Source organism: Rhagoletis pomonella, unplaced genomic scaffold (assembly GCF_013731165.1).
Source record: "Rhagoletis pomonella isolate Grant_MI unplaced genomic scaffold, Rhpom_1.0 Rhpom_scaffold_00006, whole genome shotgun sequence".
Taxonomy (NCBI): domain Eukaryota; kingdom Metazoa; phylum Arthropoda; class Insecta; order Diptera; family Tephritidae; genus Rhagoletis; species Rhagoletis pomonella.
The window spans coordinates 56,494,640-56,520,900 of NW_023458560.1; the positions used below are offsets into that span (position 1 = coordinate 56,494,640).

General features: G+C 37.5%; 5 protein-coding genes across 7 annotated transcripts in view; 2 read left to right on the forward strand and 3 right to left on the reverse strand.

Annotated features, from left to right (window-relative positions):
* The window catches only part of LOC118740984 (trans-1,2-dihydrobenzene-1,2-diol dehydrogenase), a 151,598-nt gene extending 145,949 nt beyond the window's left edge, over positions 1–5,649 (reverse strand). For all 3 annotated transcript variants that reach the window (XM_036472758.1, XM_036472757.1, XM_036472762.1), the window contains exon 1: positions 5,289–5,649. In XM_036472758.1, coding sequence (XP_036328651.1) covers positions 5,289–5,297 — 9 coding nt within the window. In that variant the 5' untranslated portion in view covers positions 5,298–5,649. The remainder of the gene's footprint in view (positions 1–5,288) is intronic.
* Positions 5,650–5,768: 119 nt separating this feature from the next.
* LOC118740983 (exportin-2-like) lies at positions 5,769–9,625 on the reverse strand. Its single transcript, XM_036472756.1, has 8 exons — positions 9,375–9,625; positions 9,151–9,302; positions 8,372–9,079; positions 7,811–8,294; positions 7,448–7,750; positions 7,213–7,369; positions 6,851–7,151; positions 5,769–6,781 (listed from the first exon to the last, which is right to left on the reverse strand). The coding sequence occupies exons 1-8, from the start codon at positions 9,457–9,459 to the stop codon at positions 6,053–6,055; spliced, it is 2,919 nt and encodes a 972-aa protein (XP_036328649.1). The 5' UTR covers positions 9,460–9,625; the 3' UTR covers positions 5,769–6,052.
* A 1,886-nt stretch (positions 9,626–11,511) lies between these two features.
* LOC118741993 (diacylglycerol O-acyltransferase 1-like) lies at positions 11,512–13,540 on the forward strand. The gene is made up of 5 exons (XM_036473958.1): positions 11,512–11,590; positions 11,667–11,974; positions 12,528–12,694; positions 13,100–13,205; positions 13,304–13,540. The coding sequence occupies exons 1-5, from the start codon at positions 11,512–11,514 to the stop codon at positions 13,538–13,540; spliced, it is 897 nt and encodes a 298-aa protein (XP_036329851.1).
* Positions 13,541–17,395: 3,855 nt separating this feature from the next.
* LOC118740990 (aspartate--tRNA ligase, mitochondrial-like) lies at positions 17,396–22,439 on the forward strand. Its single transcript, XM_036472767.1, has 11 exons — positions 17,396–17,778; positions 17,926–18,151; positions 18,207–18,436; positions 18,511–18,763; positions 18,827–19,005; positions 19,070–19,159; positions 19,224–19,828; positions 19,899–20,382; positions 20,453–20,632; positions 20,709–20,837; positions 21,116–22,439. Exons 1-11 carry the CDS (start codon positions 17,629–17,631, stop codon positions 22,025–22,027), a joined length of 3,438 nt encoding a protein of 1,145 aa, XP_036328660.1. The 5' UTR covers positions 17,396–17,628; the 3' UTR covers positions 22,028–22,439.
* A 2,586-nt stretch (positions 22,440–25,025) lies between these two features.
* Positions 25,026–26,261, reverse strand: part of LOC118741994 — a 5,234-nt gene continuing 3,998 nt past the window's right edge. Inside the window, exon 4 of the mRNA XM_036473959.1 lies at positions 25,026–26,261. Coding sequence (XP_036329852.1) covers positions 25,633–26,261 — 629 coding nt within the window. The 3' untranslated portion in view covers positions 25,026–25,632.

Here is a 26,261-nt window from a genome sequence, read left to right on the forward strand (position 1 = left end):
AGAGATAGAGATAGAGATAGAGATAGAGATAGAGATAGAGATAGAGAGATATAAATGAAGATAGAGATAAAGATATATGGCCTTATTCATAAAAAAATAGGTTTAAGCATGATAAAAACATAGTAAGGTAAAACCGTTCTCTCAATTCGTCGGCCATGATTTTTTTTTTTGAAGTTTGCGAACATTTTAAAATGATATAAAATTGAGATTAAAAAAAATTAATTGTTCAAAGTTGTTGTTGTTTAGGATTGAAAATGAGAATGTGTGTAAAATTTTAAAATTAAATTGCTTGCAAACGTCAAGAAGTTGAAAAATTCCTCTCAGCGGTTCTACCTTCCTATTTTTTTATCATGGGTTTAAGAGTTCTATAAAGTGACATTTTTATACAAATTTTCGATTTATAAAGCAGTTAAATTTATTCTTTAATTTTTATAAAATTAGGTGATAGAATATAATATACATACAATAAAGATAAAGAAACGGATAGAGATCAAGATAACGAGACCAAGATAAAGACAAAACTGAAGATTAAAATATGTTATGCTATTTTTCTTCCTCACTTCACCTCACCTCAACTAACTTTAACTCACCCCACCTCAATTCATCTCAACTCACTGAAATCACAAATCAGTGAATCAAATTTCAAATAAAATTAATTTCTTGATATGTGAATTGATCCATTTAAACTCACTCAAGATAGTGTTATGATTTGTTATCTTTTGTTATGGTAAGTTAAGTAGATCGAAACACACCACAATCAGGATTATGAAACGGATTTGGTAATGAATCAAGAGAAATTTCACTTCACTAGCGCGGCCTACATTTGGAAAATGTTTTGTGTTTTTCTCACATTTATTTAGAGTTTTTCCATAAAAAGTTTTATATACAACCCCTTTCGTGTGTTTACGGGTATCCATCCGTTCTTACCTAACCTAACTTTTCTTTTATTCTTTCTCCTTACTTTCAGTTGCCACCGCCCGCGCGACTCACTGTTTTCATGGAGTTCGGGTTTTAGTAATTTCACCGGTCTTGTCAATTGGGGTTTCCTGCTACTAACCATTGGGGGATTCCGGTTGTGTTTAGAAAACCTCTTGAAGTAAGTAAAGAGTTTGTCAAGAACAGGAATACATAGCATATAAATATTCTTGGCAAACACAGAAAGAAATGGCAATGTCTTGAGACAAAATTTCGCATGATCAAAATTGCTTATACGGCCTTTTAGTTATGGTTTATATAAAAATTCCATAATAAAAACTAAATTATTTATACTTTATCTCTTAGATATGGCATTAGAATAAATCCCCTGGATTGGTATTACGTTTTAAGTGGCAAGAGTGAAGGACAGGAAGGGCATGCGTCACTTTTGTTGATTTTATGTAAGTACTAAACATAAAGTTTATGAAATAGGGGAGAATTTCACTTCAGAAAATTATGGGCTGAAAATAAATAAAAAGGGTTTTAATAAACAAAAACAAAAAACTAAAAAAGATGAGCGGTTAAATATGAATAAATTAAAATAACGACTATAACATAAAAAAAAAATTGTTAAGTTTTAATAAAGTTAATTTCATAAAATTGTCAAATATTCGTGAATAAGTGTATATTTTGCATGCACTCTTACACTAGTGTACATATTTATACTATATAAAATAGCCCATATACATATGTATGTACATTTTATTTGTAAACAACATTTATTTACAGACTCCCTGGTGCACATCTCCATTTGTCTGATGGTGGAAAAGGGTCTAGCCATGGTGAGTAAGCAATTTTCTGTGTTGACGCAATAGGTATTATATATTATTCAATCTCATGTCGGGTAAAGTTTAATGAGATAAGGGATTGAACTTGAATCCTATATAAAGTAATTAGTATGAGCGCACATGCAATGGTGGTTATTTAAAATTAGTATTTACACTTGTTTTTTTTTTTTGTTTTAATTGTTCCACGACGTGTTGAATATTTTAAAATAAAATTAAGTATTTTCATTTGCGCTCACAGGGTGAGGCGATTTTGCAGTCGGTTAGTTGAATCAAAAGTGGACTGCCGACCAACTTCGTTGAAAGCGATTAGTTGAAAGAAAGGCCATTTACAACAGGCGATTGTTGCTTCCAATGAAAAGTTGTCTGTAAAATCGCCCTTAAGCTGGATTTACATGAGACGATTTTCTAGGTTATATTTTATATAACACTGGTCTACAAATTTCAACTTTTTTTCTGCGAATAAGACGGGACCTGGTGTTTCTGAACGGATTTTTCGTGCTGAACACGAATCCGGGGTCAAAAATGTCCCATCACGTCACGTTTTCGAGAAAAAAAGGGGTTGAAACCCCTAAAAACAGCGTTTTTGGCCATTTTCGAAAAATTATAGCTGAACACAAATACACCCCCTGCTTTAAGGGTGCACGCGATCAATTCGGCATAGGGCTCATTCGAAAGGGCACGGTTTAGCCTTTAATTTCTGATATATGCAAAATTTGTACCACGTCAGGGTTCAGCTCTACAATTTTTCAAAAATGGCCAAAAACGCTGTTTTTAGGGGTTTCAACCCCTTTTTTCTCGAAAACGTGACGTGATGGGAAGTTTTGGACCCCAGATTCGTGTTCAGCACGAAAAATCCGTTCGGAAACACCAGGTCCCGTCTTATTCGCAAAACCCTTGTAGACCAGTGTAATTATTGAATTAAAAAATGGTTTTCAACAACAACTTTGGCCCACGACTGGCGCTCGATAAAAGATTCCCACAAGTTACTAAATATTTTGCCTGGGTAATATCGTACTTTGATGTTAGTGCATTAAACTTCATCTGTTCAGCTGAGACAAAGGGGCGTTCTGCAAAAGTTCACAAAGTGTCTGGGCTTTCTTAACAGATGCTGCGAGTCCAATGTGGTCAGGGTACGCTATGACTTTAACAACAACAGACAGTAGGTAAAGTAGTTTGAAAGATTTGGTTTACTCTGATACGATAATATCATTTTGCTCGCGATGCTCCAACTGTCGCAATGGGTGAGTGAGCAAAGCCATTCGAGAGATCCGAAGTTCGAATCCTCGGCAGCGGAATTATTTTCTTTGTTTTTTACTTAAATTTTGTTTCCTTTTTTAATTAATTAATTAATTTTTTAATTAATTAAAATTTAATTTAATTTTATTGTTTTAAAAAGAAAAATATATATTTTTTAATTTCATTTAGTTTTTAGAATATTATGTTATGCATTTCTTCATTTAATTTTCTTTTAACTTTAGATTTTATTGTTTTTTTTTAAGAAAATTATATTTTTTTAATTTACTTTAGTTTTGAGAAACTTATTTGTATTTTTTCTTTTTTAATTTGATTATCTTTTAAATTGTATTGAAAAAAAAATATTTCATTTTATTATTGGGATCTTTTTTCTTTTTAATTCAATTATTTGAATTTTTAGCTTTTATTGTTTTAGTAAGATAAATATTTCTTTAATTTAATTATTACAAACTTTTTTTTTATTTTTTTTCTTTGAGGTTTTTCTTTGATTAGTTTTTTTTTAGTTTTTAAATTGTATTGTTTTGAAACGAACAATAATTCTTTTTTAATTTCATTTAATTATTAGGGCCTTTTTATTTTTGCATTTTTTTACTTTTATTTCTTTCTTATTAAATGTTTTTTCTTTTTTAAATTTAATTTTTGTTTTTTTTTATACTTTTAAAAAGAAAAATATTTTTTTTTTCTTTAGTTTTGAGATTAAGTGGTTTTATTTTTCCTTTAATTTGATTTAATTTTCTTTTCACTTTTAGATTTTATAGTATCAAAAAGTTATATTTTTTTCTTTAATTTCATTTAATTATTAGGAACTTATTTAATTTTTTTTATTTTTTTTTTAATTCAAGATTTTTTTGTTGCCTTTTTTAATTCTTTTATTTTTTTAACCGACTTCCAAAAAAGGAGGAGGTTATTAGTTCGTCGGAATATTTTTTTTTGTATTTATGTTACCGCATAACTTTGGACCACGTCAACCGATTTCGATAATTAATTTTGCATCGGAAAGGTAGTGTCTCAGAGGTCCCATACTAATCTGGTTTAGAGCCGATCATTGGATCATGAAAAAATTAACGGTACTCCTAAATTTGTATATGAGAATTGAAGTCGGTTTTGTTTTTTGCTTAAAAATTACTTGTTTAATTTGATTGTTCATTTTTTCGATTTTATTATCCACTTTTTTTAATTTCATATAATCAGTAGCACCTTTTTAAATTTTTTTCTTTTTTCACTTTATTTGTTTTGTTATTTTAAAAAATGGTTTTTCTTTCTTATGCTGGATTTCCACTAGGCATTAAATGGCAAAAATGACAAAGTTGGGCATTAAAAAATATTCGTGTTATTACGTTAAAAAATTGTCATTATGTTCATTTCCACATGGCATTTTTTTAAATGGCATATATTTTTTGTCATTTCAATGCCTAGTGGAAATTCCTTTTAAGTTTCAGATTTTTTTTTTTAAGAAAAAATATAAATTTTTTTAATTTCCTGTAGAGAATCTTAGTTTGTATTTTGTCAGTTTCAATTTAATTAAATTTTCTTTTCACTTTTAGATTGTATTGTTTTAAAAAGAAAATATTTCTTTTGTAATTTTTTTGTTTATGAGGAACTGGTTTTATTTTTTTCTTTTTTTTTTTAATTTGACATATGCTTAAAATTTAATTGTTTATTTTTTTTTGATTTTATTGTTTAAAAAAGGAAAATATTTTTTTCATTCATTTAATTTTTTAAAACTCATTTTGTTTTATTTAATTCCTTTTCTTGTTTAGTGTTTTTTAAGAAATATATGCATACATATTTTTATTTATTTTTTAAAAAACGTATTGCTAACAGAAAAACAGAATAACGCTAAGACCTCCTCGCTAACAGATCTTTCAACTAGTCTTTCGAAAGAGCATTTAAGATAGTTGCCAGAATCGACTATTGTCTTACGAAAGAGTGTGATGAGTTGAAAGACGGTTGCCAGAATTGCCCTGTAAGGCCTCTCTAGTTTTGGAGTGCTGTCCTACTGCTTCGGAGACCTGGTAATCAAGTAATAGATAGCTTATAAACAGAGAGTGCACGAACATCCCAAGACGTGAGAATGAAAATAATTAAGGTGCCTTACCCGAAGGCTCTTCTGAAATCTCTGGGGATTTTAGATTTGGCTGTAATTACATCGTCCTGTGACAACTCGATCACCCAATCTAACAATAAGTGATGTTAGTCACAATTACCCTAGCTAGTTTAATCATTCAAATCATTATCTTTAGTTAAAAGTTATATAAAAAATGCACTTACCTTTTTCATCTCGGATGCACGATACCTTACGTATTAGAACTTTGCTTGCTATGTCTGGAATTTGCCTACAAAATTTATGCATTTCTTGTTGATATGGCTGACTGAAGATTTGCACTTGACCTCTTTCAAAATTGCATCAATAGTTGCGGAATTTAGCGATTTTATAAATTTTCCTTTTTTTGATTTTTGCCTAGGAATTTTTGTTTTGCCGAAAATTAAATTTTTGAAAAATTTTGTCGTTAAAATTTGGATGAAAACATTTTTATAATCCGCTTGAAATGCCCCATTGACATTATTCAGACGAAATTGAAATTTATTTCAGTGATTCTTGTTGAAAACATCAACCCAAGCAGCGATTAGTGGATGAGGAAGGTGCAGAGCATTTCATTTGTGGATGAACAGCATTTGCGTATAGCAACATTTTATGACGAGTTTCCAGAATTTTAGATGTAGATAGCATTCGTGTTTGATTGGAGTACTTTTTATTTATTTTTTTTTTTGAGGAGTGCACAAATTAAGACAAAAACTGATAATATAATTTTGTGTATAAACAGCACACTTAAAACGAAGCATAACAAAAAAAAATAGCAATGCCTACCGTTTCCACGCCATAGACAATTGCACGCCCGCCCGTGTGAGCGTTGTTGTAGTAAAATTTAAGTCTATATGACTGGCTGCTAATCAAGTGCCATGCTACAGCTTAACTTTAGTATGTATGTATGTATTTAATCGTAATCAGCGATTTTTTTCCGCTCGCATTTCATCTACACTATACGCACACCCGCCTGATCGCAGTACTTCTGCAGTGCCTGCTTGTGATTATCGCCAATGGCAGCCACCAAAGTGGGCACTTCACCCGGACGTGCTTGTGCCAATTTTGCCAATGATTCGGCCAAGTACTTCCGGCCATCCGTAATTTCGGCTAGAAAATCTTGTGATTTCGGCTGCGCAAAGCTGAGCTGTGAAAAAGCGGCCTGATAGCCAGGTGCATCGTCAACTTCCACGAAATGATCGCCATCCAATGTAGTTTGATCGGGCGGCAGCTCGAAGAGTTCAACTAACGCTTGCAATAACGGTGACCAACGTTGCACATAGGGTGGTGTTAGCATTGGAGGGCATTCTGTGAGTATTTTGGCAACACCCACAGCTACTATTTTACGATCCATCTCCGATGACACCTTGGCCATGTCCGGTATGAAGACACGTTCGACAACCATGCCAAACATATTCGCCTGTATTTGATCGATCAGCTCAACCAAAGCGGGTGCGCCCAACTTTGCGGTGTAGTAGCAAAGGAAAACTATAATGCCGCGCACGTATTTGGTGGTCTTCGACAGCGAAAGACGCTGGAATAGCAAAGCGAATATCTGACGCATATTGGGCTGTAAATCGGCGGTTGGGTAGTAGGCAAGCAAATTTTGCATGAGATAGAATCCCTCATGATCATTCGATTTGGAGGCAATCATTTTCTGGAAAATACCCAATACTGCATTCTAAAATAAATTACAAGAAATTTCGTTAGCAGTATGTCTCCCGGATTCAATACGAATGAAGGTAATTACCAATTTGCCTAACGCAACTATTTGGGCAGCGCCTTGCCTGATAAATGCTGTTATAAGCCGTATAAGCGGCGTAACATTGCCTGGGCGATCCCACAGTGCAGGTACTAACAGGCAGGGAAAGAGCGCCCAGTATGGGTCAGGTATAGAGCCGCTGCCTTCGCGTATTTCCAGCAACAACGATAGCATTTGGAAAACGTAGGGCATGAATTCCAAAATATCTTGCTGCAAAATGCCTTGGAATACGGGAAATAGAGCTTCCTCAAAGGAACTAACAGCGGCGGGTTCTGTTTTACAAACAATTCTGAAAGCATAAATAAAATAATTTACAAGTCTTATGTTAAGGCTGCCAATTGCATACTCACTTTACGGCCAAAGAAAGCGTTTCGAAGAGATAGTGATTGAAATGCGGGCGTGATGGATTTTTCGCCACCAAAGTTAGAATTTCAGTTAAGCGCGGCAAAGCCACAGCCATATACGGCATGGTGGCTTCCTGCAATGTTGAAAAGCTGCGCATAATAGCTGCAAGTAGCAAGTAAAAATTTCTATTATATACAAAGCACAAAGGAAAGATATTTAAAAAAACACTCGTCCGCAAACCTTTCATCACATATTCATTTTCACTTGAACCCTGCAATGCCAATGTGCCAAAGAGGCTGCCAAGCAAATCATTTGTAAACGGCGCCAAATGCTGAGCGCTAATAATCAACTGTTGATTACTATCACGCATTACCAATATCTTTTCGATTGCACAAGCTGCATAACTGTGCACCACAACGCTCTCCGCCGGCAGGTGGCGTATTATGTGTGGAATGCAAGCGAGCAGTGTCTGCGGACCCAAAAGACTACGGAAAACCATGACAAATTTGATAGCAGCAGACTTCAAAACCGGTAGCTCATTGACTAGAAATTAAAAAATTTATTAAGGCATGCCTTGATGTGCAAATAATGAACCAAACTTACTGTTTGGACGTTCCAACTCTGGCACAATGTGCTGTGCACAAAATTGTGGCAGCGGTACCAATTCTGATGCATGTGTAATGCCATGTTTCTGTGTGCCGCCACGTGAAGCCAGTGATGTAACCAAATAAATCGCTGTATCCTTGGCGCGCCAATTAGCGAGTGGATTCTCTTTGTACTTGCCAAGCAGTATTTCCAAATATTGCCCGAATATTGCAAATATTTTTGCTTCGAAATTCTGACTTAATGTCTTTACGAGATCACAAGCCGCGCGGCGGCGTGTATCTATGTCAGAGCCTTCAATATCCCGGCGTATATACTCTTCGGGGCTGTCTTCGAATAACTCTTCATCGGATTGACGGAAATCCAAATTGGGTATGACCACTTTCTCACAAATATTGGCAAGTATTTCGGGATTTTCGAATATTTTGCGATAATGATTGCGCTCAGCGACCACTGAGAGAAACTGCAAAGCATTTGACACGAGCTGTAAAGAAAAATTAAAAAAAAAGATGGTTTTTACTAGTTGTAAGAAATTAGAAGTTTTACACTTTCTATACGCACCGCATCATATTTAGTCTGATTACCGGTCTTCACCAACAATTCCCACACAGCAGTTACAAATGTTTGCATATAGGAGCCGAACTCCTCATCGTACTTTTGCGCATACAAACCGATATTCTCACAGATTTGTGAACGCAAATGCTCCAATACGCCCGCATCTTCATCATCGCCCGTATGCAAACAGGGCAAATCGACCGTCAATAGCTCATGGAATGCCTTCATCCAGGTGGGCATATTATCTTCAAAGAATTCTGGCAAATCTTGCGAATTTAGCGAGAAAAATACTTTGCACACCAACACCAAGGAGCCATAAATAACCTTCAGCGCTTCCGTATTGTTTTCATGCACTTTGGCCAGCTGCATGGTGGCAAGCAATAAATCGGTCAAAGGTTTGGCCATGCGATCCAAAACCAATTTGATTTCTTCCCACAAGCTCTGAGATTTAAATTCGTAGCGATAACGCTTGAATAGGGAATGGGCCGTTTGTAAAACGCCATTAATAATATTAAAATCACCGGTGGCAAACTTTTCCACCATCTCATCGATGAGCTGTGGCCATTTCTTTGGAAAATCATGCTTGCCTATAATGCTTACCGCATCGCTGAGTTGTTTTTGCAATGCCGACGGCGAACGCAACATCAGCGTAACGATGAGCGTTTTAATTGCGTTACGATCATCTTGATGTATTTTATCTGGGCCGTCTGTGTCCTGTTGTGCGTGAAAATTGAGTAAAATTCTTTGCAACTTACATATTTATGCATATCTCAACAAAAGCTTACCTCATGCGCCGCCCAATTACGTTTCACATAGTTCTTAAATGCAATAGCACCGGCAACACGTATAGTCATATCCACTTCCTGCTTGTCGATGAGATTCAACAAAAGGACAGCATAATTACGCTGCACCTCAATTGATTCCAACAATTTTTCAGCTGTAACAAATGCAAGCACACATAAATTGCAAATATAGATATATATATAAAAAATTTTAGCGTATTGCTCACCTGGTCTTCGCACATTTGGATCGGGGCTGAGCGTCTGCTGCAAGTAGCCGGCTAATTGTTGCAAATTCGTCTCATTTATCTCCATATTTTTGTGGGTTTATCGGACTGCACAAAGTGTTAAATATAAGGTTATTGAATTTTTATTCCGAATTCCTCGCGCTATTTCACAAGATCACACACAATCAGTTGAAAAAATATAGGTAGATCGGCGGAATTTGCAAATCACACAATTGGAAACGAGCAGCAACGAATGAGCAGAAATGCGAGAAACGCGCGGTTGACGTCAGTGATCGGACTACAACCACATTGGCATAGATCTGGCACTACCACACAAGGTCTGAAAAATTTACCACATATTCGCGTTTTTGTCTTACAAATAGTATTTAACGGCAGTGATGTTTGCATTTTAGTTGAAACCTTAGAGAATTTTTTTAATTTTTGTACAAAGTGTGATCCAAGACCTACGATCTAGCACATTTTTTTGAAATCTGCCACGATTTTTTCCACGATATACCACACAAATTATAGGGAGTCCGATCACTGGTTGACGTGAATCGAAAACCGTTGCTTTTGCTATTTTGCTTTGTGCACATGTTCGCCTTATATGTACGACCGCATATGAAGTTGGGTGCGGTTTGTAGGCTAAAGTGAAATAAGTGACAGCCGTTTGCTAGTGATGGAGACGGGATTGCACAGTGTGTGGGAAATAATGAAATCATTGAGAAAAGTTAGTATTAGCTGATATATGGGACTCATGTTTGAATAATTTCCCAGTAAATATTTGATATTCTCCACTTCAAAACTATAGTTTACTTAAGAGAATTATCCTAACCATATATTTGAATATACATTAACTATTATATCCATTAGAAGTTGTGTCTTACTTCCTTTCCGATAAAAGAAATTATGGCTTCGAATAAAAACGTCGTCAGAGCAACGAGTATAGTGCCAAAGGTAAATTTTTCATATGACCCCCAGGGTTATCAAACTTGAGTCCCAGAATTTTAGGGTGGTCCGCGTTTTTGCACCATCGACGTTTAAACAAATCGAGTTCTAGCCCAATCTCCTTTGTCCAAGTTGTACAGAAGTGCGGAAATAGGTTTTGCGAAGGAAATTCTTTCGTTTCTAAAAGTGAAAGTTTGGTAAATAGGAATGATTTACAAATATTTATTTATTTAATCAAATGGAATAAAATCCTTACTGACTATAAAACAAGAGAGCTTATACACCGCCGAAAACTTACCCAGTTGACTACAACTGTTGACGTATTGATTTCGGCCAATTAAAGATTACGTCCCGTCGCGGAGAGTACGTGGCCTTAAGAGAACCCCTGTTCAGTTCTACGCGGCTTGGACCTGAGGTTACTAGATTCAACCTACCATTGACGTCCACACAGGCAGCTGGGTATCGTCCGAACTAAAAGCGACGATTTCTGGATGTCAGGATAATTAACTGTGTCGAGATTTCAGTACTGGAGATGCACATTCCGTTTATGTTGGTTGTCTATGTTGGTTGTCTGCCGGTCTATTCTCTAAAGCTGTCCCGATTGGCCTTTCGTGTATTGCTGTAGGTTTATTTCGCGATTTATTCACGACTATTTCGCAACCGGTTCGAGTTGTTATGAAAAAGTCGTGTACTGGTCCTAACAAAAGGAAATCAAATTTTTGTTTAATTTCTACGCTGGCCTACTTACATATATGATGTTTACACATCAAATTTCATGCGTGCCTGGTACTCGCGCTTTTTTGTTCCTTGGGTGGTCTCTTGCGCTGAAGAATTTTAGTGCATTTGCCGTTTTCTAAAGCAATTAAAGTAGTTAACCATTTAAAATCGAGACGCCCCCCTCAACTTATTAACTAACTTCTTTATTTCTCCACTTTTCCCCCCTACAGGAAATCCTCTCAGAAACATTTGGCATGTTCGTGCAAGTGACCAATATAATTTTGGTCGTCTTCCTGCCCATGGTCATCATATATCTCAAAGGCGAGACGTTCAGTTTAAGTAATTTCAAGAAGGCAATAAAAAAAATATCGTTGAAACTACTAACTATCAAAATTCTATTGCAGTTGGCGCATCAACCGTATGTTTTATATATTCTTTACTTTTCCTAAAACTTTGGAGTTATGTACAAACAAATATGTGGTGCCGTCAGACCTACTATCTCAAACAATACAATCCACGCGAGCGACGACCAAGCATAACAGTAGCTGAATTGCGTAAGTTTCTAAATCAAAAATTTCGCGATTTAACGGTGTCTGTTTCACAGATGTAAATCATTAATGAATTTTATAGGAAACGGTTTCGCGGGCGATGAGGTTGACGAGGATATACCTAAGCTAGTACAGTACCCAGATAATCTCTGTTATAAAGATTTATTCTACTTTCTGCTTGCACCCACGCTCTGCTATGAGCTAAACTTCCCTAGAACTACGCGTGTACGCAAGCGTTTCTTGCTCAAACGCTTACTTGAGGTACTCTTCGGCTTCAATGTTATTATGGCGCTATTTCAACAATGGATAATACCATCTGTACGTAATTCGCTTATACCCTTCTCAAATATGGAAATCGGTTTGGCCACTGAAAGGCTACTCAAATTGGCGGTAAGTTAGAGGTTTACGACAGGAACCGTAACGGTTAAAGTGTTTATAATATAAATCATAAGTTAACCGATGAAACTTGGTTTTTATTATTCGGATTAAATGTAACAGTTTTTTACCACTTTATTTTTTCGTTCAAGAATAATCGCTATTTTTGAATTATTAATTTCGATATTTTTTTTTTTATTTCTGATTTTTATCTATCCGATTATATTATAACCGTTACTTTCGGATTTAACTTTTTAAATCACAAAAGACTAAAATAGGTAATAAAAACCCAGTCTCTATTATAACGGTTAAAATGATCGAAAAAATAAAAGTCCAAAGTAACTATTATTTAAAAAAATAAAAAGCACAAAATAAAGATTAAATTTCAACGAAAAAATAAAAATCCAAATTTAACGTGTATTCTTGATTGAATAAATAAAAATGACGATTTGGCAAGAATTTAAAAATCAAAATCTTGATATTTAATGGTTATTTTCGGTCTTTCGGTCGCTGGTTTACAAGAATAACTTTTCGTATAAACAATCTAATCTTTTTTATTTCCGTGTAGTTACCAAATCATCTAGTTTGGCTGTGCTTCTTTTACCTGCTGTTTCACTCATTTCTAAATGCTGTAGGCGAATTATTACATTTCGCGGATCGTAATTTCTATTGCGATTGGTGGAATGCTAATAATATTGATACTTTCTGGCGTACATGGAATATGCCAGTGCATAGGTAAGAAAAATAATAAAAGGGTATTCCTCTTGATTGCTTTAAGGCTCCAAGGTTTAGCGGGCATTTTAAAATAAATATAAAAAAATGCTTTTAATTTTAAAATATTCTAAGTACATACAAATCGCACGTTTAAAAATATACAGAATTATTTCAAAATTTTAATTTTGTGGGAAAACGCAATCAAAGTTTAATCAATTCATACCAAAAGACAGATGGAAAGTAACATATCTTCGCCATTTTTGGGAAGTTACGTCATCTGTTAGGCTGAAAATATTCTCTTTACCTTCTTTACTGTGTATGATGAATTCTCCAAAATGGTAAATTTTGAGTTAAATCTTTGTATTATTAAATTTGCGATATTTATTTACAAAATTTTGACGCCCAACTTTATTTAACTCCCTTTAGGTGGTGCGTGCGACATCTGTATGTGCCAGTGGTGAAAATGGGCTACTCACCCGCGCAAGCGTCTACTATTGTTTTCCTAATAAGTGCTTTTTTTCATGAATATTTGGTGAGTCGAAGTCAAATTTGCATATCATTAAAGCTTCATTTCCCATTATACTTAACATAACATGCCATAACATTGCTCTCACTTCTCTCTTCTCGCAGGTGTCCATTCCTCTACAAACCCACAAAATATGGGCTTTTCTTGGCATGATGGGTCAAATACCCCTCTCTGCTGTATCTAAGTCGATTGAACGTAAAATGGGTCCACGCATGGGTAATATTATTGTGTGGGCATCGATAATATTGGGCCAACCGCTCTGTATAATGATGTACTACCACGATTATGTGGTGACGCACTACCATGATGCGTTAAATAGCACCGTTTATAATGAGGTCTAAATGAGTACTACGAGTATGCGTAATGCGTATTTTTTTTGCTTTGTGGATAGAAATTAGAACCGAGTACTTAGAATGCCATGCATGCAAGCTATTAAGTGTGGTAAATACATAGACAGAGTGAGATATAGACAATGCTTTTTTAAGCAAATTGTTAAACGGCGATCTGCAGTGACACAAACTGTTACTATAATTTGTAGGTTATATTTTTTTTTTACAAATTATAACTGATGCACAATACATACATATATAAGTTGTTTTTATGCTAAATTTGGAATGAATGAAGAACAATAAGAAAACGGAATTTTGTTTCCTTGATAGGCTTTTAGACATAAATTGAATTGTTTTGCATTTAAAGTAGATTTTGATTGTTACTCGTAAGTTACATGCTTTAAAATAAAATATGTACATACATATAGTAGTTGGATTAAGTTTTGTAAATAAAACCAAGCAAAGAAATAAAATAAAAGCTGAAGAGTGATTTAAGTAAATATTTTGTGAGTGATATTTTATTGTGATTTTATCACGCTGGAGGAAAACTTGATTGGAAGTGCTGGTGTAGTAATTTTTGTGGGCCGGACTATTTACGTAAATACAAAAATTAAAGAGCATTGTGTCCTTTAGTTACGCCAGTAAGAATGATTTATCCGTCCTTTTCTACTTAAAGACCAGCCACAAAGTCATCCCGCTTGGTCTATAGGTCATTTGTTATGGGAGTGATAAACTCATAAAATTTCCTCAACAGATCACAAAGCAGTGACTCGCCTCTTTGCATATCCAAGATCTCCAAGGCGTTTCTAGCCATTTATGTGCTATTTCGTTCACTTTAATACAGGTACCACCAGAATACGGGAAGAGATCTTCGGACCTAGACCGAGATCCAAAATCTTTGTTCCTAAGAGAGCATATATCAGGTGGTGGCGTACACTATTAGTCTAATCGCAGATCATACATTTACTTAAGAACTACCGAAATGATAAGATTCTAATTCCAAGTGATAGACAAGCAGCCTTTAAGATCCAGCTAGCATGGCCACATAGCCACAAGGGAATAGAGGGAAAGGGCATTGTGAACTGTCTTGCAAGAGAGACAGCAACTGATATTGCAATTGGCTCCACACCATTCCTCACTAAAGATCCAATGCTGTTACGAAATAGCGCTGAATGGAGAGAATTACATCGAGGGAACTTAAGTGGCGAAGGCTGCGACATGCGATGAGTTCCAACATTTAATCACCTTTCCGAAAGATAAACAAATAAGACTAAGTTGTATCTTTGCAGGACACTGGGGCGATGATTTTTGCCGTTTTTTGCGGCTCGATCTAAGAGATGACATTGCATTTTCCTGTTGCGTATGACTTCGTATATAGAAGACAGGAGAGGAGTTTAGACTGCATGTGTTCCCAATTTTAACAAATTCTCATGTAATGAAAACTGTTCCGAACTTTGTGAGTGATATAGGCTCAAAAATAAGTAGAGAGCAATAAAAAATCTCTTACAAATATCTATATGCCTACGTTGACGTGACTCAGGGATATTACTGAACAATTCTCAACTTCACCGCTTTGAATCCTCACTCTTTAAATACCAACGTAGCTAGTGGTTTTCCCTGATACAAATTTACTATTCTTTATAAGACAAGCGGTATTCTCTGCACTGCAGCTGTAAGTTATATGATAAGATCGCTTAATACGCAGATCCGCCGAGTAAAGACCAGCGTCAACTTTTTTTTAATATTTGAGCCATTGGTGTAGGTGTTTTATAATCGGTGAACTAGCGCCCCAATCTGTCCTAGTTGAAAACTCTAAATTAATATTGAAGTGCAAGTCCCAGAATAGCGTATAGTGATCGGTACCGCTCTCCAAGTCCTCTTTTTTTTCTGTGGGCTTATCAATTTGGACGATTACAGATAGCTGGCCTGATTCAAGCGATAGTATAAGTCGCCACGCTAAGCAACTTAACGTAATGGACACTAACCAGAGCCGTTTTTTCTTTATTAAAGTCTATGATTACAAAAACCCTTTCAAACTAGATTTACAGATATTTCTAACTGGCTGGATACGAACATAAATAAAGGTCATTAGTTATCGGACTAAAGTTTGCTATAAAAAAAATGAGATCTAGAAGGAGCGGAATCCAAATCGAGTCTTTTAAAAATGCAATTTAACTCGCTAATAGCCAGTTTCATAAAAGCAATTTCAGTGAAAAAATTTAATTTTTATTTGAATTTAATATGAAAACTAACGGAAGTAAAAAAATTCAAAGAAAAATTAACTTGGTAGGTTCTCTTATTTATATCAACTGCATATATTACTCAATAGTTTTCTTCCTTTTATTTTGGTTGTATAAAATTATTTCCTTTGCTGTAAAATTAATTAAATTTTCTGTTCAAATTTTTTTTTTATAGGAAAAGCAGCTGTTTATCAAAACTAAAAATGGATATGAGGACTTGCAATTTTTCATTGTCATTGTACAACGGTATACACACAGTAAAATTTTTTCGCCAAAAACACCTTTTGAGACACTGTATCCATCTCTAATTTCTAATTAGAACTAGGAATGTTCGATATTGTATCGATTATTCTGAATATCGATATTTCATGGCACGATAATCGATTTTTTAATCGATATTCCAAGGACGATATATCTAAGACATCGATACTTTACCCGCAATATCGATATTTAAGTTTACATTTATTTTTCATCTATAAAAAGGTGTAATGGAAAATACTAAAGTAGGTTTAATCAGCAGCTTGTGTGATTTATTAGGCTTTTAAGTTTGACACCCCTCGACAGTCGGGTCTACGTAACCGGAACGACACAGATTTATATCTGGCCAAGGACTGTCACTCCAGCAACACTCCCCCAAAATCTCTTTGGGGAATTTGTATGCTGTTACAACAACAACAACAGCCGGAATGCCGTTTTCATTCTCAGTAAATATACAAGATGGAAATAACACAATTAGGTGAGTTGATAGGCAGGTCTAATATTCTATTCAATTGGGAGTTAAATTTTCAGCATCGATTTTTTCGATATCGATATTGTTCAGTCCGATATATCGCCATATCGATTTTAGATGCAATGAATTAAATCGATTCATGATATCGATACTTTCTTAAATATCGAGCATTCCTAATTAGAACTTTAAACTCAGGAGAAATTACAGCACTAATTCGGGATTCTTTTTTCGACTCTTATCCGGAAGTGGAGTGTAAAAAGAAATAATTAAGACCAGAGTTGCGTTGTTAATTCAAAAAAAATTTGGAAATTTTTAGTTTTGTTCAAAAATTATTACAAAAATGTTAATGGGCAGATTTTCTTTAAAACACATATGCGCAATAAAAATAAAATTAAGGAAAACAAAAATTTTGTTAAAAGTAATGAGAAATGAGGCACTCAATACTTCTAAACGGTTAGTAGCCACATATCTGTATTATCATAAATTTAGTGCATACAGATTTAAACCATAGAGTAGTAATTATGATTCCACCATGGAGTAAAACTAGTAATATTTTTTCTACAACTTTTGAAACAACGTATTGATTTGTACATATGAAAATCCGCTAGCCTTGGCAACTCTCTCCCTACGCCGTCATCGTCTGTCCGCGTCGTTTCTTTTGTGCAATCGCCAATAGGTCTGTCTGTGCAAATTTTCAGCGTTCGCTCTTGTCAACGAATTTATCCGGATACATATTGCTGAATTTATTGCTTTTCCTCTATAAATTCATATTAATTTTTAATATAAGCGATTGTAAAAAGATCATACAAATATAGTGAAAGTGTTAACATCGCGCGAGAAGAATTTGCAAATAAATACTGGCAGCATTTTTAATTAGGTGTGTTTTTTTTTCAGATGCTTCCGTTGCTAGCAGTGCCGGCAGCGTCAGCAATGCGGCCTATGCCATTCTGCGCGGTTTTCGCTCCCCTTTTCAAGCGTTTTTTTCATCATATTGCTCCCAGCTGTGAGCAATTGCTGAGCTAGTGGTTACGAGGGGGAGACACCTTTATCGCTGACTGATTTTTTAATTACTCCCCATGTGATTAGGGGAACTCAAATATTGAACAAATACATAATTTTGTATAAGAAAAATGCTTCTAATTTCCAGAAGTTTGTGGCGCAGTCAACAAATCGTTCAATTAAGCAGATTTAGAGCACTCGAGACTTTAGCATCGAAGTCAACTGCACTTGTACAAGTGGGGAATTGTGAAGGGTTAACAGCAGCAGCACCGGCAAATCACGTAAGTACAGCAATTGTGAGCGTGGTTTGGGGGGGGGTTAAAAATGTTGAGTGCGAGGCAGATGGGCGTCGAACACAAATAAATTAAATATTCGTCAGTTGCTGAAAATTCTTACCTGAGCTAACGTCATTTCCACGTTTATTTCAGACAATGAGTGGACGTAACCGGGGTGGTGGCGGAGGAGGCGGCTTTCGCTATGGAGGTGGTGGTGGTGGGTATGGTGGCGGCGGTGGCGGTGGCGGTGGTTATGGAGGTGGCAGTTATGGGGGAAATAAAGGTTACGGTGGCGGCGGTGGAAGTGGTGGTTACAATGGTAACTACCGTGGCGGTTACAATGGCTACGGGGGCTCCAACAATATAAGTCCCTACAATGGTTTGTGAAGCTATGACGTAATGTTTTAATGACTTCTAATAAAACTTTTTTCCAGGTCCAGGGCCAAATGACTTAATGCAGCTAATGAGTGCAATGGCGAGTAATTTTAATATGAATCCGCCGCCCCCACCACCTGCACGCATGACATGCGGCGAGTTGCGGGGCAATCACTGTGGCATGCTGGTCGAGTTAACTGGGCGTCTAATCAAAAAGCGCGTTGCGCGTTTCGTTGAATTACGTGATCGCAGTGGTGGTGCATCGCAACTGGTCATTTTGGAGGATAAGGTAGGGTGGAGCATATGAAACACTAACTTATATAAATTTTTTGTTTGTTTTTTTTTTTTTTTTTGCTCACACAGTATCCACGTGTAGCACGTCGCATGCAGAATATGCCCGAAAACACCATGTTAACCATAGTGGGTGTGGTAAATCCACGTCCAAAGAATTCATGCAATCAGACTATGCCCACAGGCGATATCGAAGTGGAAGTGCAAGAGATCATGAATATTGACTTTCCAAGTGGTGGAAAGGGTATGGGCAACAAGCGCACTTACAGCACCATGGCGAAACAAAATAACTGCGGCATCACAAGCACTGAATACAAGATAGCCAGTAAGAAATACTGATAGTGAGCGTGGTTTTCTTTGGAAATAATACAATATCTTTACATTGCAGAAAGTGAAAATATTTTAAAGTATTTTGAGAACCGTGATATCAGTTGTAATGACTTGCGGCGCGAGGATATTGGAAAGACTGTGACGCTTGTAGGCTGGATACCACCATCAAAAACTTGCAAATTTTTACAATTGAAAGATGGTTATGGACAGACGCAAATTATAGTGGAAGAGCAAGCGGTATGCTATTCGCTTCTATTTATTTATTTGATACAGTAAGCTTTATTTTTTTTTTGTTTTGCAGATGCAAGACACTTGCCTCTCAGCACCAGAGGGCACGGTAATACAAGTCACCGGCAAAGTTTTGGGTAGACCGCGCGCTAACATCAATTTGGTATGTCTGATTTTGTTTAAACTAGTGACTCGATAACGAACTCTTAACCAATATTGTAATTTAGAAATATGACACCGGCGAGGTAGAAGTTATGGTCGATAGTGTTAAGATCTTGAATCCTGACGACCCCTATGATGGACCCATTAAAAACAAAGAGAAGGTGCAGAAATTGTCGATCGATGACTTGGAGTCCGATGCTACTTCCAAAAATGGGGATGCCGCTGTTGGTGCTGTCGGCAAAATTGAAAAGGCAAAAATTGCCGATTTGAACAAATTTGCTGGGCGCACGCACACTTGCGGTGAATTGAGCATAGATAATATTAATGAGAAAGTGACCATCTGTGGTTGGCTGGAATTCCAACGTATGGGTAAATTCTTCATACTGCGTGACGGTTATGGGCAAACGCAAGTGTTGATCACGCCTAAAGCCAAAGGCGTGGAAAAATATGCCGAAGGTTTTTCATTAGAGTCAATTATACGTGTCGAAGGTACGGTTATACCGCGACCTGCTTCCACCATAAATAATAACATGAAAACTGGTCATATTGAAATTGAGGCAGAAACGGTGGAGGTGCTCAATGCAGCTAAGAAAAATTTGCCCTTTGAGGTGCGGCGTTACAATCGTGCTGGCGAGCGTTTGCGTCTGACACATCGTTACCTGGATTTGAGGTAAATGTGAAGCTGCGTATATTTACACAAACAATGTATCAAATTTCTTTTTATTTATTTCTTCCTACAGATTCACCGATATGCAAAATAATTTACGCACGCGTTCCGCTGTAATTATGCGTATGCGTGAATATCTTATCAACTATTTGGGTTTTGTTGAAGTCGAGACGCCTACATTATTCCGTCGCACTCCTGGTGGGGCACAGGAATTTGTTGTGCCCACACGCAAGCCCGGTCACTTCTATTCATTGGTGCAAAGTCCACAGCAATTTAAGCAAATGTTAATGGCTGGGGCAATAGATCGCTACTTCCAAGTTGCACGTTGCTATCGCGACGAGGCCACACGTCCTGATCGTCAGCCAGAATTTACACAGCTCGATATTGAATTGTCCTTTACAACGCGCGAAGATGTCATGCAGCTGATCGAGGAGGTGTTGCGCTATTCGTGGCCAAAGCAATTTCCACCTATACAGACGCCTTTCCGGCGCATCACCTACGAGGAGGCCATGGAAAAGTATGGTACCGATAAGCCTGATACACGCTTTGGTTTCACTGTGAGTTGTGAAAATGAGTTTTTTGTTTCAACAAAGCAGAATTTATGCAATTTATTATTCGAAATTCTAGATGACCAATGTCACCGAAATTATTGAGAAAAACGAGACCTTTGCCCAGAAGTACAATGACCTAGCCGCCTATGCTATTGTTGTGCGTGGCACTGATGCTGTTTGGAGCAATGCTACGCGTAAACGTTACGAGAGTCTCAGCAAGGAATTCAGCTGCTCACTATTTGTGCGCAAATTTCTGGTAAGTTATTGCGCCGGTCGATAATCTTTTCTTAATGCACTAATCTATTTGACCCACCACTCTTCTCCCACTGCAGGAATACAAAGATGTGCTAGAACGTTTAACAAATTTCCTGACCAATGATGTGGCACGTGAGCTGATTGAGAAATTTGTTTTGGAAGAAAACGATTTAATATTTCTTGGCATAGGCGAAATGCGCGCAGTGGTATGTATGGCTTGGGTGTGCTTTGCCACACCACATTTCAATTGTATAACTAAGGGTGCATTCCAAAACGTCAAAATACAAAGCATCAGTCTCTTTTATTTCTAAACCTCATCAGATTGTAATGCCAAATGTGCGCAACCATGTTTAGATGCTAATTTTCAACTAGGTTGCGCAAGTCGGACTTTTTCTCCTAGTGCGGCTTAGAAATAAAAGAGACTGATGCTTTGTATTTTGACGTTTTGGAATGCAGCCTATTTCACCTTAACCCATTTTCGCAGCGTGCGCTGATGGGTCGCATACGCCTCGAATACCATGCCTTCCAATTGGAGAATACAAAGCGTGAGAAGAGGGAAAATAAATTCTGTTGGGTGGTAGATTTTCCCATGTTTGAGCGCAATCCGGAAACGAATGAATTGGAGAGCGTGCACCATCCATTCACAGCGCCACATCCTGATGATATGAAAAAATTCATGAACGCCAAGGAAAATGAACTTGAAGAGGTGCGTTCACAAGCCTACGATTTGGTACTCAACGGACAGGAGGTTGGCGGCGGTTCGATACGTATACACGATCGCGATATGCAACATTTTGTGCTCGAGCACATACTGAAAATACCGCATGAGCATTTGGGTCATTTGTTGAGCGCTCTGGAGTCTGGTTGTCCACCGCATGGCGGCATTGCACTTGGACTCGATCGTCTAATTGCGATCATTTGTCGCGCTCGCACAATGCGTGATGTTATTGCATTCCCTAAGTCATTGAATGGAGTTGATCCGCTCTCGAACGCGCCAGTACCGATTTCGGATGAAGAGAAAGCGCTCTATCATTTAGCTGTGATTGAGGATGAGAGCCAATCAACAGAGCATGCTGTTGAGGATGATGATCCGGATGCAGGGCGTGCAACGCCATCACCGGAACCAACCGATGGCATGGTGGTGGATGGTGATGGAGATATTAATGCGGATGCGGATGTCAAACCTTCTATTAGTGATGCTGAAGTGACTGTTGTGAAAGAAGAGAAATTTGATACTCCTGAAAAAATTCAACCAGCTGCGAAAGCTGCGGCAGCACCCATTAAAGCTGCGGCAGCACCCACTAAAGCTGCGGCAGCACCCACTAAAGCTGCTGATAAAACAGCCACTCCAGCAAGAGCTAAGCGGGTGGTAGCAGCAGTTGGCAAAAAGAAGTAAATTTAATTGATGTACATACATGCATGCTTTGCCTGACCATGCGCCAAGTGTTTGCGCAGAATTATATCTTTACGTTATTTATATTCTAATAGCTTTATTCATAAAAAATAAAGCAGCTTTAAAAAATATTTATAAATTGGAAAATGTGTGAAAACATCATTTTATAAAGCTTTTTAAAACTACTTTATTTTTTATGAACAAGGCCATAAGTATTTACTAATCCTTAAATTCAAAAGAACGTTGTTGTGGCATAGTCATTTAAAGCTAAACTATTTCGCAATAGATTAATAAGAATTTCGACTCGTTGTGCATGTCCGACGCACATGTTGAAATGTTTTTTACAATTATTTAGCGTAGCAAACATTTTTATTTTAAGTGAATTTTTTCATGCACTCGAACCATGATTCAATAATAGAAAGGTTTTGTAATAAAACAGTCTTCTCGCTCCCACACATAAAATCGGCTTCTTTACTTGTGCAGAATGTTGCTCACTCTACAGTTTTTAGTTATATTAGTAGTAAAACCAAAAATTCTTCATACTAAATATTCGTTGGCGTCACCTTCGTTTGTGTAATTTTCTCGAACAAGTCTAGAATAGCGACAGTTAAGCTATAAAATAACAAAAAATGCCGATTGATAGAACTTTTTACGCTGATTTCAACGATACCAAATTTATTTGGCGCAGGTAAAAAATAAAGAAGATATAAGAGGTTTATTTGTATTTTTTATTATCACTAAATTGTTGAAACCCAAAAGTAGATCATAATAAAATATGTAATATCGAATTAAAGATAATAACTTGTACTCTCTAAATAATATACATTTCTTTACCATTAATTATGCAGTTTTTTCAAAAAAGGTTATTTCATGAAAAAATTACATTTGTTCGTTTTTTTTTGTGGTTTTGGTTTAAAAATACAAAAAGCTATAAATTATGTACATCAGCTGAAGAACAAATTAATTACCTTTATGGTGACGTCATTAGTTTTTTAATCGGTTATTAAGTTCATAAGATATTAATATTTAAAATATCTAAAAACTGAACTTTAACCTTCTAGAACCTCTTCATTTTTTACTTGCGCCAAATCATTGTTGGTTGAAATGAGCATAAAAAGTTCTATTGATCTGCATTTTTCGTTATTGCACAGGTAAACGGTCGGTATTCTAGATTTGTTCCCGGAAATGACGAATAACTTAAATCAAAAATTCATATTTTTATGTATTATTTAGTATTTCAATTAAAACACCAAATATATTGCAAATTCGCATAGAATTAATAATACACATTTTACTTCTAATTGTATACTTTACGTACTTTTTGGTAGTACCATTCTACTACCGTTTTCGCAAAAGCGATCACATTCTTCCCCTTTCTCCTACTTCCAAAATACAAATCTAGTTAAAGGAGTGTCAAATTTTAGCTGTAACAAATTACACAACCTTGTATTATTGAATCGAGCACTCGAACCATCAAATCAAAATGGCTTTTAACAAAATGACACAGCATTTGCTTATTTTATTAATTTAATATAACACAAAGCATCGCTTAAATATAAGAGAAAATTATAATGGAGACAACAATAAAATTATTTGAAGAAAATTCTAAATGTTTGGTGTCATAATTGTCAATTCTCTGACCAATATTAAAGAGTCGAATCCAAGGAAGAGCTGTTTTTATAACCTCAGCAATCTTTGCCTATGTAGTTCATCGGACCTACAAATAGGGAAAAAGTCTAACAGGACAATTCTGGCAACTGCCTTTACACTCACAACAGTCTTCCAATTCTGGCAAGTATCCTGACTGCATTTTTCAGTCCTTCGAAAGACTAATTGAAAGATCTGCTGTCGAGGAGTTTGTTGTTGTAGCGGCTACTAAGCCCCGTTCGGGGCGGTTCATCCATTAACGTTGTCGTCTATTTCAGCTAGGGGGAGGCCCAGGAAGTGTGCTACTTCCAGAGGGGCTGTCCATAGGGACAGGGGCGTTAGCTGAGTGGGATCCTCAGGGCATGTGAAGAGGTGCCGGGAGTCATGTGGCGACTCTCCACATGCCGGGCATTGGTTGGGCACATCCTCGTTGATTCTGCTCAGGTAGCTGTTGAGCCTGCTGCAATAGCCAGAGCGGAGGTGGGCTATTGTAGTGCGGGTCTCCCGAGGCAGACAAAGTTCTGTCCCGTCCACGTCCGGTGGTTGTGTGCCTAGAACGGCATTCACAGGGCGGGAGTCTACATAACTTGAGACTGATTCCCTGTGAATGCCGTTCAGGGCCTGTCGGTAGGTTGACGGGTCCAGAAGTTGTTTAATATACCTCTGGACTTCGTCTGTCAGTTCGTAAAGATGCCTCCTGACGTGCCGTGACGAGGGCTCTTCCGCGAGCAGTTGCCCGCTGGGATGGCCACGTCTGTGGCTCCCAGCGAGGAACTGCTTGCAGAGCATTATGTTATGCTCCTTTACTGGGAGCATCTGGGCCTCGTCGTGAAGGTGGTGTTGCGGCGTCATCAGGAGGCATCCTGTCGCAGTTCGTAATGCCGTATTTTGGCAGGTCTGCAGCTCCATCCACTGCGTCCTGCTAGTCCCCGGCGACCATACGGGCGCTGCGTAGTTCAGAACCGGCCGGCCAATTGCCTTGTATGTTGCCAACAACGTTTCTTTATCTTTGCCCCAAGTGCTGCCGGCCAGCGACTTGAGGACATTGTTGCGGCTCTGTACTTTGTTGACAATTGCGGTTGTATGCGCCGAGAAGGAGAGCAGACTGTCGAAGGTAACTCCGAGGATTTTCGGGTTATTCACCGTCGGTATTGTTACGTCATCGACGTGAATACCCAGTGGCAGTCTGACCTCCTTCGTCCAGGTGGTGAAAAGGGTTGCCGAGGATTTCGCAGGGGATAGGGCAAGGCTCCTTGCAGTGAAGAAGCGAGAAAGTTCGGAGAGGTAACCGTTTACTTTTGAGCACAAGTCATCAATTCCATTCCCAGACGCCATGATCGAACAATCGTCAGCATCTGCTGTCGAGGAGGTTGTTGTTGTTGTAGAGGTCTTAGCATTATTCTGTTCTTTATAAACAGTACACTGGGCTTTTAGCCACAAAGAGCCTCCAATTTCTGGGATGCCACTTTTTCGCGCGCCTAGACAGCTTGTAAGATCTATTGTACCCTCTTGCTCCTTACCACACGTCACTCATTCCTAACTCCCTCCTTAAGAAGTCCAAGAGGATGTTTGGTGACAACAAGTGCATGTGATTCGGCAGCGGGCTTAATACTCGAAGGTACTTTTCTTGCCTACACGCCACTGCGGCGCACACGTGAAGTATGCCCTTAGAAGTCTCAGCTGCCCTGTCAAAGAACCGTAATACATTGCAGGGCCAGGTGCCGAGTTTACGTAAGTGACTTCAGAAGCTACGTACATTCACTCGTTGACATCACTGAAACTATTTGAATTTATTAGGGCTTTAAGGTTAGACGAGGTTTTGCGAACTATGGTCTCTTCCATTATACGACTTTCTTCAATCCATCAAACGATTTTATGTTTCCATACTCACCACAGTCCCAAATTTTTCGCCCTTCATAGCTCTAATATCAATCTAAAAATATAGATCTTTCCATTTTTTATCACTTTATTTCATTTACTCGCGGCTGTCTACTTATTTTCTTCCCCTTCAGCCCTTCCCCTTCAATATGAGGCACTTTGAAAATACTATTCTCTACATAACCATTAGTTAAATTTCGTCGATATTCATGCCACGCCACCTGAGTTTCTTTCTCATTTTTCGTCTCCTCAAAACTTTGTTCCTCCACAGAATTCACAGCCTGCTCCACCTTTGCATTCTCCGAATCTTCGGTTATATCACGCGTGCCAACGCCACTAAAATACGTCCAATTTTCACCATTGGGATCTTGTGAAAATGGCGTTGGCGTTTGTTCAATATTATTGAAACTCGTATCCAATTTATTCCATTGATCGATTTGACGCAACAATGGATCCTGGAAACCTGCTGGCGGCGGTAAAGTAATGGTAATTGGCGCTCTAGTAACGCTCGGTTTTTGTTTGCCCAACGTTGGCAAGTCAGTCCATTTGCCTAAAGCATAAGGCGATGTATCATTGGTCTCGACAAAAAACATACCCTTCGTGCTGGGTTTTATATCTTCGCCTGCCTCGAGCAGATAATTGGTTGGCGGACACATACCGAGCAAGTAGGAGATGTACGAACTGCAAGCCCAACCCCAGAAACCTTTGCGTG

Bases quoted from the DNA above. Each gene is read 5' to 3' on its own strand.
- LOC118740983 (XM_036472756.1), bottom strand. From the start codon at position 9,459: ATGGAGATAAATGAGACGAATTTGCAACAATTAGCCGGCTACTTGCAG. The intron at 9,303-9,374 runs GTGAGCAATACG...CATTTGTTACAG, and splicing joins TCCAAATGTGCGAAGACCAG to CTGAAAAATTGTTGGAATCA. The intron at 7,152-7,212 runs GTGAGTATGCAA...TTATGCTTTCAG, and splicing joins ACGCTTTCTTTGGCCGTAAA to AATTGTTTGTAAAACAGAAC.
- LOC118741993 (XM_036473958.1), top strand. From the start codon at position 11,512: ATGTGGTGCCGTCAGACCTACTATCTCAAACAATACAATCCACGCGAG. The intron at 11,975-12,527 runs GTAAGTTAGAGG...ATTTCCGTGTAG, and splicing joins AAAGGCTACTCAAATTGGCG to TTACCAAATCATCTAGTTTG. The intron at 13,206-13,303 runs GTGAGTCGAAGT...CTCTTCTCGCAG, and splicing joins CTTTTTTTCATGAATATTTG to GTGTCCATTCCTCTACAAAC.
- LOC118740990 (XM_036472767.1), top strand. From the start codon at position 17,629: ATGCTTCTAATTTCCAGAAGTTTGTGGCGCAGTCAACAAATCGTTCAA. The intron at 17,779-17,925 runs GTAAGTACAGCA...CGTTTATTTCAG, and splicing joins CAGCAGCACCGGCAAATCAC to ACAATGAGTGGACGTAACCG. The intron at 20,838-21,115 runs GTATGTATGGCT...CCATTTTCGCAG, and splicing joins TAGGCGAAATGCGCGCAGTG to CGTGCGCTGATGGGTCGCAT.